The sequence below is a fragment of the Tyto alba genome, unplaced genomic scaffold (genome assembly GCF_018691265.1).
Source record: "Tyto alba isolate M040663 unplaced genomic scaffold, T.alba_DEE_v4.0 Super-Scaffold_40, whole genome shotgun sequence".
NCBI lineage: Eukaryota > Metazoa > Chordata > Aves > Strigiformes > Tytonidae > Tyto > Tyto alba.
In genome coordinates, this window is record NW_024881316.1 from 16,086,246 (window position 1) to 16,102,156 (window position 15,911).

The 15,911-nt window shown below is 35.1% G+C and overlaps 1 protein-coding gene across 2 annotated transcripts in view; it reads right to left on the minus strand.

Moving 5' to 3' along the window:
- The window catches only part of SENP6 (SUMO specific peptidase 6), an 82,244-nt gene that overhangs the window by 12,305 nt on the left and 54,028 nt on the right, over positions 1–15,911 (minus strand). For both annotated transcript variants that reach the window (XM_033002733.2, XM_033002732.2), the window contains 8 exons: positions 14,729–14,899; positions 13,754–13,796; positions 10,047–10,226; positions 6,714–6,940; positions 5,997–6,103; positions 5,795–5,911; positions 4,819–4,941; positions 4,475–4,567 (listed from right to left, as the gene is read on the minus strand). In XM_033002733.2, coding sequence (XP_032858624.2) covers positions 4,475–4,567; positions 4,819–4,941; positions 5,795–5,911; positions 5,997–6,103; positions 6,714–6,940; positions 10,047–10,226; positions 13,754–13,796; positions 14,729–14,899 — 1,061 coding nt within the window. The remainder of the gene's footprint in view (positions 1–4,474; positions 4,568–4,818; positions 4,942–5,794; positions 5,912–5,996; positions 6,104–6,713; positions 6,941–10,046; positions 10,227–13,753; positions 13,797–14,728; positions 14,900–15,911) is intronic.

A 15,911-nucleotide genomic window follows, 5' to 3' on the forward strand; every position in this document is an offset into this window, starting at 1 on the left:
CTGACCTGACTTAGAAATTACCTGAAGGCTCTCTGATTCCCTACAGCAAATAAAACAGAACCTAGGTGTGTTTTATGCATGTGAAGCCACATTTCAGTGTGTTTTAGCAAAAAGAAAAGGCAGTAACTAAAAATGCATGTCTATCTGGCATATTAAAAAAAATAATTAATGATTATGAAGCCTAAATTTCATGGAAACTCAATGGAAGTTACAGTAAATGGCCTCTGAGAGCAACATGTGAAGTATGGAGGCATTTTGCCTTAAATGATTCACTACACCTAGTAATCGAACATATTAAGTATTGTGAAACCCTGGAATTTATGTGTTCTCTATTAATATAGGCTTTATGTACCAATTATGTAAATAGACTAGCAAATTAACCCGAATCTAAAAAGAAAATAGCTTGTAACTTTTAAAAGACCAACATATTTCCATTGGAGACTTGAACAAAAAGGACTGTACTGCCAAATGACACTGATGTAGTCATGGTTAAATCAGCAATATTTTTCTGAAGTTAATTCTCTCCTAGATTCATCCTGCCCACCTCCAGTTACTGCAGTTTGACAACTTGTTAGACAATGAGCCTGTATTCCCTAACCTAGTGGTTATGGGAGAGTCTAGGCAGACTTTCTGGAAGTAGATACTGAAGTCCAGCAACTCCAAAGCAATCAAACATTTCTAGAATGTACTCTTAAACCAGATGCCAGAATAAATAGCTATGTCCTAAAAGAAAAAAAAGCATCATTTTAAGCAGCACAGGAGAAGCATTATCAGAAGGAACCATTAGCAGCATTTCTGCAATGCCAGAGAAGCTCTCAAGTTTTCTCAAATCCTATAATATCTTGTTGCACATACTACTAAAGTCAAGACACAAAGAAGCAAAAGAAACTGAGATCTGTTCTCAACCAGACTAATTTTGCCACAGATTAAGGTCTGAGACCTTTTATAAACTGTAATGAATGCAGATCTTTCACTGTAACCAAAGAAACTCTTCCATATCTTTGATCCACTACTGTAGCACATAAAGGAAATTCTGTTTACAAGGACTAGTTACCATGGTGGCAAATTCCTGAACAATACCTGCAGTGCTGCAGTGAGCTAAATTGCAAACACTGGGAGAGTCTAGACAACTCAAAGCTGTATGTGAATTATACAATCATAATCTATGAAGGCAAGGAATAAACTGATGGAAAAGAAGTGGGTGATGAATGCCTTACTACACTATATTAGGTTGCACAGGCAAAGGCATGTTGAAAAAACTCTGAAAAACAGGCTCTCCAAAAAACACAGACTGGCATGTTCTTTGCTCTCTATTCACCCCAGTTATTAACTGGCTCTCCCTCATCACCACTGATTCTCTGTGCTCCTAGCGTTTTCACTAAATCCCTTGAAGTTATGAGGCAATGCCCTGCTTACAAAAAAACCCCACTGAACCCTAGGCAGCTAAATACCAAGTAGTTGGAAATTATATTCTACTGGACATTCAGCATCTAAACATCTCCATTCATGTCAACACAAAGCATGACAGTCCTCATTTTGCAAGTGAGGAACAGGAGCATGGGGAAATTTGGGGAAATTACATAACACAAAAGAAGTCACACAAGGGAGTTTCTGAAACTGCTGCAAGTTAGTACAGATGTCAGGCCCCAGCTCACAGCCTTCATCATAAGACTTCCAAATCCAAAAGACTCATTGCAGATTAAGTAGTCAACTAATATACTAATCAACATCATGAATATATAAAAATGCTGTATTTGGCACAAAATAAGGTTTCACAGTCCTATTAACAGACGAAGTCCAGAGGCTATATATTTGATAACACATTATATACACAGCTACAGAATGCTACTTGAGGCTGTACTTTACACAAACAGGATCTATACTGTACTTGCTAACCAGATCAGAAACCCTTCAGGTTAGTATCTTGCCATTAAGAAACAAAAATCAGCACTGATACTTACTGCTTCTTTTGTCAGCAGTAGGATTAGTTCTAAAAATAAAACTTTCTGGTTCTCTATCAGAGAAGCTAAGAAGCACTTGAAGTGGTACTGTAGTGAAGTTAATGAAAATAAAGCAGGATTTACATGTCAATTCAATATAAAGACAAGAGCTGCCTATCAAAGTAAGAGAAATACTTTAAATAATCGGCAAAACCTCAAAACATTTTTTGACCAAAAAAGGTAAGTTAAGATGACTCCAGTTCTCTGCTCTTGACCCATTTTAAACAACAGAATATATGGAAAAGAGCAGTGTAACCTGTTAAAACCAGGCCTTCTTCTGTGTCATGGCAATATAAGGAAGGAGACGACACTTAGAAAGTGACAGCACTGCTCCTGTGATAGCAGCCTAGAAGCCTTCATACTTGCCAGATTTTGTGTTCTTCCCCAGGTAGCTCCCCAGCCTCCTCTCTGTCCTGCGATACCAATTACTTCTCATAATGAGAGCGATTCATTGTCAAGTCACTGATTCTTTCCTAGATATGTTAGCATCTCCCCTCAGAAAGTTCAGCTTTTTGTTCCTCAAAACTGAATTCTGGGTTTTGGGAGATGGGGGAAGTGACATGTTCAAAGCGAGACAGAATAGCAAGGTTCATCTAAGAAAAATACTATCAGCTAATAACAGTGAATTAAAAAAAAAAAAAAAAAAAAAAAAAAGAAATATGGAGGATCCAATTCATGCTTTCTTTGCCAGAAAGCAAGTCAAAAACAATGAAAATCAAACCCGCTCCCGACCACCAAACCACCACTTTCTAATCTCCTTGGATAATTGTTTTTTTCTTCTGCTCTGCAATGCTCTTACCGTACATGTCAGGAAACCACTTTTGCAAACAAATGTCCTACTATCACCACTTACCAAGTTTCAGTTCACAGCGAAGGACAGTTCCAAAAAGTGTGAAAAGGATCATTTCCAGATGAAATATGCACACTGAGTATACTTCTCACACTCTAGCCACTACTGGATGAGTCCACTAGACCAAGCTAGTTCAAAGCAAAATCCTCAACCCATACATGGTGTGAATATCATGCCTTCAGTACAAACTGATTTGTTCTGTAAATTCACTCCTACTCAGCTGTGCTACTTGCTAAAGTAGATGTTGCTTTAGTTGCTTAACAGTAAATGAACAAATCAGTGAAAACTACTATGTGCTAAGCTACTAACAATATAACTAATTCTTGTAAAACTACAGAACTATTTCTTTTCATTTTCAGGTGACTTCTAAGTCATGCTGACCAATATCAGCAGCATGATCAGTCTCATTTCTTCTATGCACTACCAATGTGGATGTGGGAAAGATACAAGACAGGATGGTGGGAAGTAAACTATATGAGCTCTAAGGCAACTAAAATTTAAGTGACAGATGCTTCAGTGTTCTGGTACTTAAAGCTGTGGGGGAGAAGGATGGCAAGGATGAAGTCTGCAGTCGACAGGAGGAATATCTTACACAAGTCACTTTCATCACCCTAAGGACTGGCTGTCTTCCCATGGTTGTACAGAGGTCATAGCATCTCAAATTCTAAAGCCAGTACCTGGGGACAGCTTTCTCAATGATTTACCTGTGACTTTATAACAAAGACAGATCTGTGGTCAGTTACGTCATAACTGTCTCTCTACAGCTAGCCTCAGAATTCAGCTGGGAAGGAGGCAGGAAAATAAAAGATTCAGAAAGTCTCCTCCCACTACATAATGGCACGGTATCTAGATACATGTATTTGAAGAACTTTTAATTTAAAACAAAACAACACAACCAATTTCTTGACTTTTCAAAAGATCAGCTAGGTATGCCTGTAAGTCAGTAACAATTCTCCCATCTCTCTGTCCTTACTTTATTTATGATCTTATTGTATGTTTTTAAAATGCAGTAGTTTAACTTACCTACATATTTTGGGTTAAGGACTGCTTAGATTCTTTTTGTGAAATGTAGAAATGTGTTTGTGACAACTTGCTCTGATTTTAAGGAAAGCAGTCATCATTAAAAGTCCTTAACAACCATTAGAATGCTAACAGTCTGCTTTGGGACCCAAGAAAAGTATCAGGACAAAACAATATAAAGAAAAAGAATAAGGCTCCCAATACAGGGCAGTAGAGATTTTCAATTGCATTTTCTTCTCATATAGGTTTATTGTAACTAAGGGATAATCTCATCTATAGCAAAGAGATCTCATTAGAAGAAAAAAGTAAATCCAAAAGTTAGCAACAACAGCTTAGAAGAAAGAAATCCAGAGAACCAGGTAAAACCTAGAAAAAAGTACTTAGAAAAAGTTCAATTTTGCTGTTTTTATATTGTCCAATACTTCTTATACTACAAATGTGCACTTACAGAATTTACATTACTATTTTGTTTTTATCACCTGCAAAAAGATGCTTATTCCCTTAATTTTTAACTTCAATTCACACAGTAATATAACTTTCAATTTGAAATTATAAAGCTTAAGCCTTTACTATGTAAATGCAAGAAAAAGGTATGTTTACTTACGCTTCATTAAGGGGAACAAAAATGAAATCTTTCTCAAAAATGTCAACATGCCGTGTCCATGTTTTTACTCGCCCATGTCGTCTTTGTTGTATTCTACAAGAAAAAACCAACACGTGATTTGTAGGGTGGCTTATTTTAACAGAAAGACTACTTTTCCCTATATTTTCACCTTAACTGCTTCTTAAGATTTTCAAGGCATATTCTATGTTCTAGGTCTGGATGCTTCCTAGAGTTCTGCTGGTATCATAGTATCATCTGTAAGGATTTTGTCTCTGTAAAGCATATGTTCTTGTAATCTTCAGTGTATTTAGCTCTTAGTAAAACTGACTTATCAAGAGACTTACGAAAGATTTGAAGTTTCATGAATATTTCTTCTTTCTCTTTGATTAAGACGTTTATAGAAGAATGAACTGAACACATGTATTCTATCAGCATCTTCTTTTTTCAGTTTTTCAAGTACCAAATACCTAATTTGTTTAAGAAAAAAAAAAAAAAAAAAGAAAAATTCATGGAGGTGTTAACTGAAAGTATTTATCACCAGAGTAAAAAGGACTGCCACCAGTGCTACCTCCCCAGCAAGCTGTTGCAGCCTCTCACAAAATAGTTATAAGCATATTAGAGCTAACTAACCACAGAAACTCATTAATGTAACATGTGTCAGTATTCCAAGGTATTAAGTACTCTGCTCAATCAACAAGTTGTATTCATTTTTATATCATGGCAGGAAAACAAATTTTCATTGAGTTTGTTACATGTGACCCTCCAAGGAAATATACGTATTTTGTAAATGAGCCACTAAATCTCCAAACGCTCCCAGAGTGATGCACTAATTTTCTATTCATCTCTATAGACTGAAAATTATACACATGCACTTTATATGTAGCATATAACAATTTAATACGTTCCTAACATCAGTAGCATCAGTTACACACACAAAAAAATTATTTATCATGTTAATCTAAACAAATGAAATTCCAGGGAACACAAATACTCTGGAAAAAACAACTGAACTTAAAACTGCACACACACACCCTTTTTTTTTTTTTTTTTTTTTTTCTTTCTTTCCCTTGCAGTTAAAAGTCCTCTTTAGATGCTAAGAAATTTTAAAGAACCTTTTTTTCCAAGTGAAAATAATGCCACTGTCAAGCAGGATAGGAGAGGAACCAAAATTTCTTGGAAAAATACAAACCAACTTTTAAAATTAGAACTATGTATAGTTGGAAACCAAGTGTTATCAAATGACCTATGAATTTCTAATATCACAACTTTCCAAGTTTCAAAGTAGGAAATGACTAAAAACTGATTTGAAATAAAACTTACTTTAAATAAAAATCAATAATAACATCATTTAAAAATTCTCCTTCATTTAGACAATGGAGGTCTTCGTTGGTCACAGAAATACCACCTTTAGCTGGAGGAGGTGGGTAAACTATCAATCTGAAAAGAAAAATACATTCAACAATAAATATGAAATGTCAAAAAACCTCGGAAAATTGTTAGAGGGCAAAGACAAATATCTTACTTTTCTATAGGACCAATAAATACTGTATGTGGTTCTCCAATTTCTTCATCATCATCAAAATACGGTAACTGTTTATTTCGCTGCTGCATTTTGGACTCAGAAGCAACCTTACAAGAATAAAGTCAATATTAATTTGCATACTGTGCTCAAATTTGCCAGAAAAGGTAATAGAGCTTTGTGAACTGCAGCGGTGTAATATTCATTGCTTTTGAGAAGGACTTCAAGTTGTTTTTTTTACCTTTCTCAGTTCATTAATTACACTTTGGTCTGTACTAATTTCTTGCAGGGCCACAAAACCTCCAAATTCTTTAAGAGGTAGTGTTGTTTAAATAAATCATTAATTAAATTTAACTACAACACTACAACTTAATTTCTGGTTTCAAATATTATAATTTTACCAGTAGATTAATTTGGAAACAATTAGTCTAGTTATAGTACAAATTTCTTGTCCCTTAATAATTTTTAAATGACAATATTACTTGTGGACCATTGTACAACCTTACGATCAAACTAAACACACTGAAAAGTACTGTGAATGAACAGACTATTTCCCATAGTCTCACAACCCACCATGGACCAGTCTGGGAATCCTCATATAAAAGCCAGAAAGTGATGGGATATATTTTTTTTTTTTGTCTAGTGACTAGCGCACTACCCTCAGTGTATTCGTAACCCAAATAATACAATGACTTTGTTCTAAAACAAAAACATAATTACATTTTTCATTTTGTTTTCTCTGTGAGACGGACTTCCTTTGGAATTGTCTTCCAAGCACTTAGTAAATGCAACAAGCCTGCCATTGGCTTCTTCAAAGGAAATTTTCACAAAGAAGTCAGAAATATTATTTCTAATACCAATGTCAGTAATTATTTTTTCAAATATTGAGTTTGCATGAGGATCAAGACCAGTTTCAAAAATTAAAATGATGTACTGTTCTTCTTGACCTACGAAAAAGCAGAGAGAAAATTATTAATTTCGAAACAAAATAAAGTATGTTGCAATTATAAACAGATTTCAAAGAATTGGTGGCCAGCACATATACACATTGCTGACAATACATCCAGGCAGTAGTACACGTATATGCAGATAGACTGAAGGATTAAACTACAGTTTCGTCTACTTATATCTGCAAGAAGAGTGCATTCAACTTCTGCGTTAATCTAGAAATGCTAATTATTACACATGATAAATTTTTAAAAGATACTGAACGCAAAGCCAAAACATATTTTGAAGTAACAACTTCTCTGCTTACTGACAGTAAGACCATATAATCAATATTTTCCCTTTTTCTTATTACAGTTCCTATCCTATTGTTTTAATACAATTCCGGAAATTATATATTCAGAATGATTTCCCTTCTACATAGGGAAACACTATGCCCTAATTTCTCTCAGGTCAACACTAAGAAGTCTAGAGCAGTTCTCAAAAATCAATGAAGATAGTCATCTGTGGAAATTTATTAGAAAAGGAGACTGTATTGGGTTTCTGTGGTCTCAACGTTTGTTATAAAAATGTTTTTCATCTACTTAGCCCCTTAAACATCTACACTATTTTATTTTAAAATATTTCAGCCTGGTCTTCTCCTACTTTCAAATAGATATGATTACAAAAGGGAAAAGAAATTTAAAAAAAAAAAAAAAAAAAGAAAAGATAGAGAACTAAGACAACATATGCTGAATTAAATAAGAAACAGTATATGAGACCCCACTATTCAGGTAGCTTCACGGTCTGTCCTGATCCTAGAAGGCTACACTAGAAAACATTAATATGTACAATTTTCGAAAAGCAATAAAGTCTCTACAGCATATAAGCCCAGAGATTCCCACTCCTTTTAGCTAAAACATTCTATAAGAATCATTTTTACATGGATATACATCACTGACATCTACATGTCAGCTCTTTCAGACAACAGAGATTCTCAGAAACAGTGACAGGTTGAAAACAATACTACTTGAACTTGGGGTAGCTAGCAAGTAGGATGCAAAACTTGAACCACTACTTAGAAAATAAACAGAATATAATACCGAGAGGAAAAAGAACTACATTTTTGAGGCAACTGTTTCCAGACTTAAATGGGAAAATAAGCACAATGCTTTTTTAGAAAGTGGATACAAACTGTTTATCGCAGATAAGAAGCTCAAAGTTCTAACAAAACTACTCTTACTGATTCTAGGCACATGTTGGGTACATAAGTACAAAAACCTGTAATGGCAATTTCACAAAAGAAACAGTTATTTTTCTCTGATCAGATTTCTGTTACCATAGAAACAGAAATCTCTACAGGATCTCCAATTCACTGGCTATCAGCTTTCATTTCTAAAAAGTATGCATCTGATGAAGTAAAGGAATTTAAAATGTCGCAATAATCAAAACTGTCACCTCCTTACACAGGTAAAGGAATCTCACCACATCGAAGAGCAAAGCCCTGCTTTCAGGTCCTGTAACATAAACAAAACCAAATCTCTCTGCCCCCAATGAACATTCTGTAAACAGAATGCCATCAGGCACTCTTCTCACACTTACTCTTGCTAGCCCTAATAAATCTCATATTTCTTTTGGCACAGTGGTTTGGTGTCAACAGGTCAGCCTACACCTTTACCAAAGTTGGAGAATGTGAGTTGGATCAATCAGCTATTGTATAAATAATACCCACTCACATCCTCTGAAAAAATAAAAAAAGCAGTAAGTTGCACGAAGAGTGATTATTTAGGCAAACACAGGAACAGGATTCAGGCTGCAAATCTCAGTCTCATGTGTCTGGCTAACTCAGAGCTGCAGGGACCTGTTTTTCTGTAAGAGAAGAGTTTCAGACACACACATAACCACTTCCTTTTGTCAGTTCTTAACTTGACATGGTATCTGTTGTGAAAAATAATTCTTCAGCAGCATATTTCCCAATTCACTGCACACAGAATTTAGGTGTCTAACTGGATTTTGGCTGTTCCTATTTAGGGAACTAGGCATCTACATAAAATTGCTTACAAAGCTATGGATTCAGGCTTAAAGTAATTTAATTGCTCACAAAGCAAATAGCAACTGTTAACACAAAGTACTCCTAAGTATCAAGCAAAGCAGTTGGGTGCAAAACTAGCTCAGCACCACAGCCTCAGAGGGAAAAGCTACAGAGAGAAAGGCTGAGAAAGATGGAAAAGGAAGGATTTCTTACCCAAACAACTCAAGAAGCTTTTCCTTTTTTCCACTTTTGAACATCTGTGTTCACCGGGGGTCTAATGCCTGCTCCCAGGATTGTCTCTAGCACCCTGGCACACTCTCCAATTACTTTTGTAATTATAATACTCCTTACAGCTCTTACTTTTTATAGGAGGTGGATGATGTTATTAAAACAGTATGACACACTGGAAGAACACAATTCTGAGATTGTTGAAAGTATTCTTCCTCCACCTGAATGCATCGTATATCTAGGAACCTGAGTTTAAGTATAAATAACCACGAAACTTAACCTAAACAAAAGCCTATTTAAGGGGAAGAGGACTTTATGCTAATTTAAAAAACAGTGTGCATATTAAGATGCTAGACTCTTGAAGAAATCTATGTTGAAATTAAACTTAATGTTAAGATACATGAAGACAATCCACTTAATTTCCATGCAGGTATTTTTCTACATCACAACATCTCTACAAGCATATGGGAAGAAAAAAAAAAAAACAAGCCAACTCATGCAACAGTTTCTGCTGAAACTAAGGCTTGTAAGCCGAACAGCACAGAAAGCAGAAGTATACTAAAAACTGTCATGTAAATGTAAAAGCCCATATACAAAAGCTAAACAGACCAACTTGCTTTCAATCAGTACAAATATTAGTAAAAAAGTTATACTAAACTGACTAAAATTTATAACTTTCACATGTCTGGACAAACATAAGACTATAGTTTTGCCAACCTCCCTCATCAGCCTGGGAAGGTGATAGTGTCTGGAAAAACACACCTGCCCCAGCCAATAATGCCAGTTTTAGTCTTTAGCGCACTCAGTCATGACCCAGAACATTAAAACACAATTTAGAGTGAATAGTAGACTAAAATTGTTTTACTTACTGTCTCCTTTACATTCGTACCAGACATTATCTTTACTCATTTTCAGTTGGTCTCTCAGGCTACTACAGGTTGATGGTACTGTTTGTAGGAAAACTACTGGTAATTTTCGGACACTACACCATTCGCATTTGGTAAGTTCTGAAGTTTTCAGGTTAATCTCTCGGATATCGCTTTCTGATTCTAGGAGAAAATAATGACAGCATATGAAATTATAGTAAAAACGTGGAGGTTTCCTTTACAGTTTCCCCCCATAATTTTAACAAGAAATCAGTACGTGCTCATTAACTTTCTTAAAAGTTTTTAAAAGTTTGAAATTAACACATATCCAGGAAGTGATGTCTGTTAATATCTTAAAAGATGACATGAACTCCACTGTCAGGAAAGTAATCAGAAACAAACTGTTTTCTTCTCACCAACTTTAATCTAATTTCTATTCCACAGAAAAACACCATTTCCAGTGTTTTAAATTTGCAACTATTGCTATGACACATTTTACAATAGGTTTGTAAAACTTTCTTTATAGATTTATCTTTGACCAAGTTCCCTTATGAAAAATAAATTTTAAATTAAGTGGAGAATAAGCACAGGCAGAGAAATAACCTGACTGCCTGATGGAAATAAGGTACCACTCTCAATTTACTACCAAAGAGAAATGTCAGCAACATGGCAAATTTTTAACACTACATCTGATGCTGCTCACACCAACGCTGAGTGTTTTAAAGGTTTTACTGAATTATAACAAAGGAAGGGAAAATGTGTGAAGTCAAAGTTCTTCAAATTTGGTGAAAACACCTGAAAGTTCAATGCCAGTAATTATTTCTAGATCAGAAAAATGGTTAATGATTGTCACTTAAAGCTTCAGTTAGTGGCAGCCTATACCACAAAAACTGTACCCCCTTATGTAAGGGACAAAACATAGACAGGCTAGAAGGAAACACGGAGCCAACATAAAGTCCTTCTAATAAATAAAAATCAGTGCAACAAGTCTGTGTCCTCCTCCTTTCCCTGTAAAGGTAAGGAGACACTGCAGGGAATTCCTAAAAGACTAAGGCATTTCTTAAGTTAAATTCTGGCAAATATTTCATGACCAGACAGATGGTGAATAAAAATTAGGAAAATGGTTACCACCTAAAGAGTTTAATTTGCATCATCCTGAACATAATTGCAGAAAACTGTAAGAAAAAAAAAAAAAAAAAAGAAAAAAAGAGACATAAACCCCATACCATTACTTTCTACTTTTACAGTATTAGTGAATCTTACTATTTGTGAAGAGAGTGCTTCCCCTCATTGCTACCCCCATCATTGTCTTGGCATTTAGCAGTCCATTTAGCAGCCACCCTCTACGTCTTGCCGGCAACTGAATTCACACCCCTATGCCTTCCAGAAAGGGAGTCTGCTGCTTGTGAAGACAAGGCAGTTACCCAAAGCAAAGTATGCACTCGCTGCTGACTGGAAGTGGTGGCCACCACAGCTTCTGGGGAGCAAAGCAGCTCTCCTTTCCTTCTAAACCTCTAATACCCCTCTCCCGCTAGCTGAGGAAGAAGCAGCCCAGCTCTGAGTCAGGCTGCAGCAACATCATGCTTCATTCAAACCGGCTGGACAGCACTTACTGCTCAGAACAGTAGTTTGCCATCTCACCACGAAAAGAGCAGCAGAAATATGCTACATGGATCTAACTATCCATCTCCTTGCACTGAGTCTCTTTTACCTCCCCTAGGGATTTACATAGGAGAAAATGAAACGTAATTAAATGAAAATTTATGTAAGACTCCTTGAGTCTTCCCTCCTTTTTGTTTAAAACAACAAAATAGCTTTCCAAGGCTAGGATGTAATACCTCAGTCTCTATAGTAATACTTTAATTTTCTCCTTCCTAAATGAAAACACTTCCCTTAATTCATTTTAACTAACTTCCCACTTTCAGAGGCTGACCATAATAACAACAATCCCAACTTAAAACCATATTCAACCCATTTAACTGAGGCGTACAAGTCCTTCTAATGGTGTCTAGATAGAAGGTCCTTGCCAAAACATGAGCTAGCTTGTGTTTGGAGAAAACTCTGAATCCTTGTAACTGTGTTTGCACTGAGCTGAAGCACACTGAATTTTACATGCAAAGAAAACTGTCTGCTCTTCAGATGAAAATTTAAATTCTATTCACCCTTTTTGCATTAAGACTGGCATCTTACAATGCATTTCACCATAAACGCTTTAACCTGTGAACAGTATCTCCTGTAACACTGATGTAGGACAGACTTGTCCATTAAAGGCAACATCAATAGTTTTTTACATATTTGGAAATGGGAGGCTGTTTCCTTGAAATACCAGTTAGGAGTTGCAAAAAACTGACAAGGGATGTGGAGAGAATTTTGAGAGCTTGACATATACATGCAAAAAAAAGCTCAAGGCAGGACAGTATTGATGTTTCTACAGATGTTCAAAGCATTTGCCTTTCCCTGAAAAAAGCATGACCACTGTAATCAGTCTAAAGAAAAAGAAATATTAGGTGTCATTTTTATTTCAAGACCCTCACTTGTATTAAATCAAATCATGTTATGATCATGATGTTACTAGAAATGGAGCTAGCTGGAAATACACCTATCTTCTTCCAGATGCAGAACTCGAAAAAAAATGAAATGGAAAAGTGCTAAATATTCCAATAAATGCAGCATTTAATGAGCCACCATGTTTAGGGTATTGAGGGATCAAGTCTCATGGAACTAATTTCACTATGCAGCTGTTTTAACTAAAAATTGATAGACATTTTTTACAAATTTTACTAAGCTTTTTAGCTTTTTTTTTTTTTTTTTAATATATTTATTGCATGAAAACTGGTAGTTTCCATGCATCTGTATTTTAGATGCAACAAAAACTTAGATACTTGACTGAGCAAAGGCTACACATCTTCATAGGTTGTGAGACACCTTTTTGCATATAATAATGACAAAATAGAACAGCTCTTTTCTACAAATATTAAAAGGCAAAATTCAACAGGGCTACATCTTCATGGAAACTTAAGATTAGCAAAAGGAAGCAAAGCTTCTTTTCAGGCCCAAAGCAAAACCCTACAAAAGAAAACAAAGGAAACAGAGCAACAGTTGTAAGCTCACCATTTCCTAAACTACGTCACTGTATTTCTTTCAGTAACATGAAATACACAACTTACAGGTTAGAGACAAAAAAAATTTCAAAGGAGATATAGACAGGAATGGTCTAAGACACCTATGTGGCTTTTACTCTCTACTTGATATCTGAAATAAAAGAACTAATAAAATGCTAAAGATGTAACATGTTTTACAGGAGTTTACTCTTGCCTTTTATTTTTATTAATCATTTTCAAGACAACCTTTGCCAGTCACCACCAGAATACCTACAGCTCTTCAACTAGGATGAATTAATGACTCAGTTGCATGCACACCACAAATTGCTAATTCCTGATATCTGTGAATTTTTTTTCTATCGGTAGAAGGCAAGGATATATAATGCAAAATCATTTTGGTGTCTATTCACCAGGCAGATCAGGTTGAATTTATACTCTCAGGGTTTTTTCCTCTTATCCGACTACAGACACCCAGTATAATTTATTACATACATAACAAAACCAGAATCAACATTTCATTATGATTCACTTGTTAATCCTCTTGACAAAGTTACCTCATTCAAAATATACAGAGAGAGAGCATTAACATAAAATGAAAAATGTACTCACCTTCTTGACTTTCTAGTCGTATTTTAATATAATCCAGGCAAAACTGTGGAAGATAACACAAGAATAAGATGTCACATCTTCTCCAAAACAAAATTGACTTAATGCATTTTAACTGTTAGTAAGCCTATTTCACTTGACTAAGTACTTAAGTAATGAAAATGTTAAAATAAAAACATTAAATGCATATTTTTTTTGAAATCTAAGTATACATTTTAGCACAACTCAAGGAAGCAAGTATGTTCTTCACTATTCAGTGATTCTTTCAGTCATATTGATTGTTGAAATTTAAGATCTCTCTTAAGTACTCAGTTTTCAAAAAGGTTTCAAATTCTCTGAAAAATACCACAAATAAGGAGAAAAAAAAAAAAAAAAACAACTCTTCAAAAGAGAATGTCATCTACCAGTATCAGTATTTAAGCAAATCAAGCAATAGGGTTTTGCAGAGAGGTGGAAAGAGCAAGTAACCCTTCTGCTATTTTTGTGGTTACCCCAGCAAGAACTAAGCATTTTATCTGGCTTACTGTATACAACTAACATTCAATGTCTCCTTGAAAGTCTCCATGTAACTTAGAAGGTTCACAAAAAAAATACTGTTCTATAGAAGGAAAATTATTCACCTGCAGACATGCTTCTTCCTCCCACGTATCAATATCCATTTTTTGGTAATTGCTGACTTCAGTTTCTGAACAAATTCATGCTAATCCATAAACCCGCCCCCTAGCCCCCCGCATCCAACAAAAAAACCCAGGGTTTTTCAAGGGTTTTACAAGGATGATGTTCCTATTAAACACCAGAACTAGATCATGTGTTATTACGTAATAGTACTTTAGGATTCTTTGGGAATGACAGTCTCTGAAATTAGAGACAAACTTACTGTTCCACAGACAAAGGCAAAATAGTATGTTGTTCGAGTATGAAAATAACAATGTCCATCAAAAACTTAAAGGAGATTTGTCAAATAACAAGTTTACTTACAATCACAGGTTCTACTACCATTCTTCGTAGTGTTCCTATTCGTATACTTCGACAGTTCAGAATGACACTTTCACAGGAATTTTGATAATTTAGCGGTACAGCCTCAGTTACAATCTCTTGAGAAATAACTTTACGACGTTTTATTGGAGCGTTAGACACAATGTTCCCAAACTGAAAAGCAATTTTCAAGGTTTCAGAATGTCTCACTAAGATTTATTCCTAAAACAAATTTGTGAAAAACTAGTAACTAAATTTTCTGCTACTTTTCTGTTGGTCAACAGGATTAGTTACTATAACATCTACCTCAACCATATACAGAAGGTAGAAGTTTCCTAAAGGACTTTTTGGAACACCTGAATATGTTAATATTGCTTGATTAAAAAACAAAACAAAACAATGTAAGCTGACACTTGTAGACATTTTGTTAATATTTCCAAATCACAAACAATGCTTCTAAAATTGCCAAAACAAATTTAGTTTTTGTCATTTTGAAACACTGTGCAGCTTTGCAAAACAAGGTTATTTTTAATATATAAAAACACTAATGCTGTAAAAGCACCACAGTGTTAGTGGCTTTACTTTTTTCTTTCCACTTTTATTAGTCCAAGCTTTTGGTGACTGAAAACACTGAGCAATTACTGAAGTACAGGGCATCACATTAGCAGGAGGAGAATCTTCAGGAAATATAAATAAATAAGCCAAATCAAAATTCCTTAAAGCAAGTCTACAGAATTATTGAGATGTTTTTAGAATAGATTCCAGGGTCAGAAGACTAAATACTGAAAGAAGGCCACATGGAGTTTGGCTCCAGTTCAAGAAAGTCTCTAGATGCTGAGTGGAGCTGTAATCTCAATGAAGCCTCCTGTTTACCAACAAGAGAATTTTATGAAAACCTATTAAAAGAAAGCTGGCTGATAACCATCAGATAAATACATTTATTTGTTGTATTGCTTACATCGCTCTACTTTGTGGAAAGATTTTCTGTAACTAGACTTTTCTTTGGTATTTATATTGTTTCATAAAGCTGTCCTTTACTAAACATTCTTTTGGGTTACAAAATACAATTAAACTCCCACAAAAATGTTTTAAGGGATTCAATACTTCTATCAAGACGAAATCTCGACAATTATTTCTGAGTCTAATCACTAGCCTATCTTGGGCATAATTCAAAATATACTTTTGG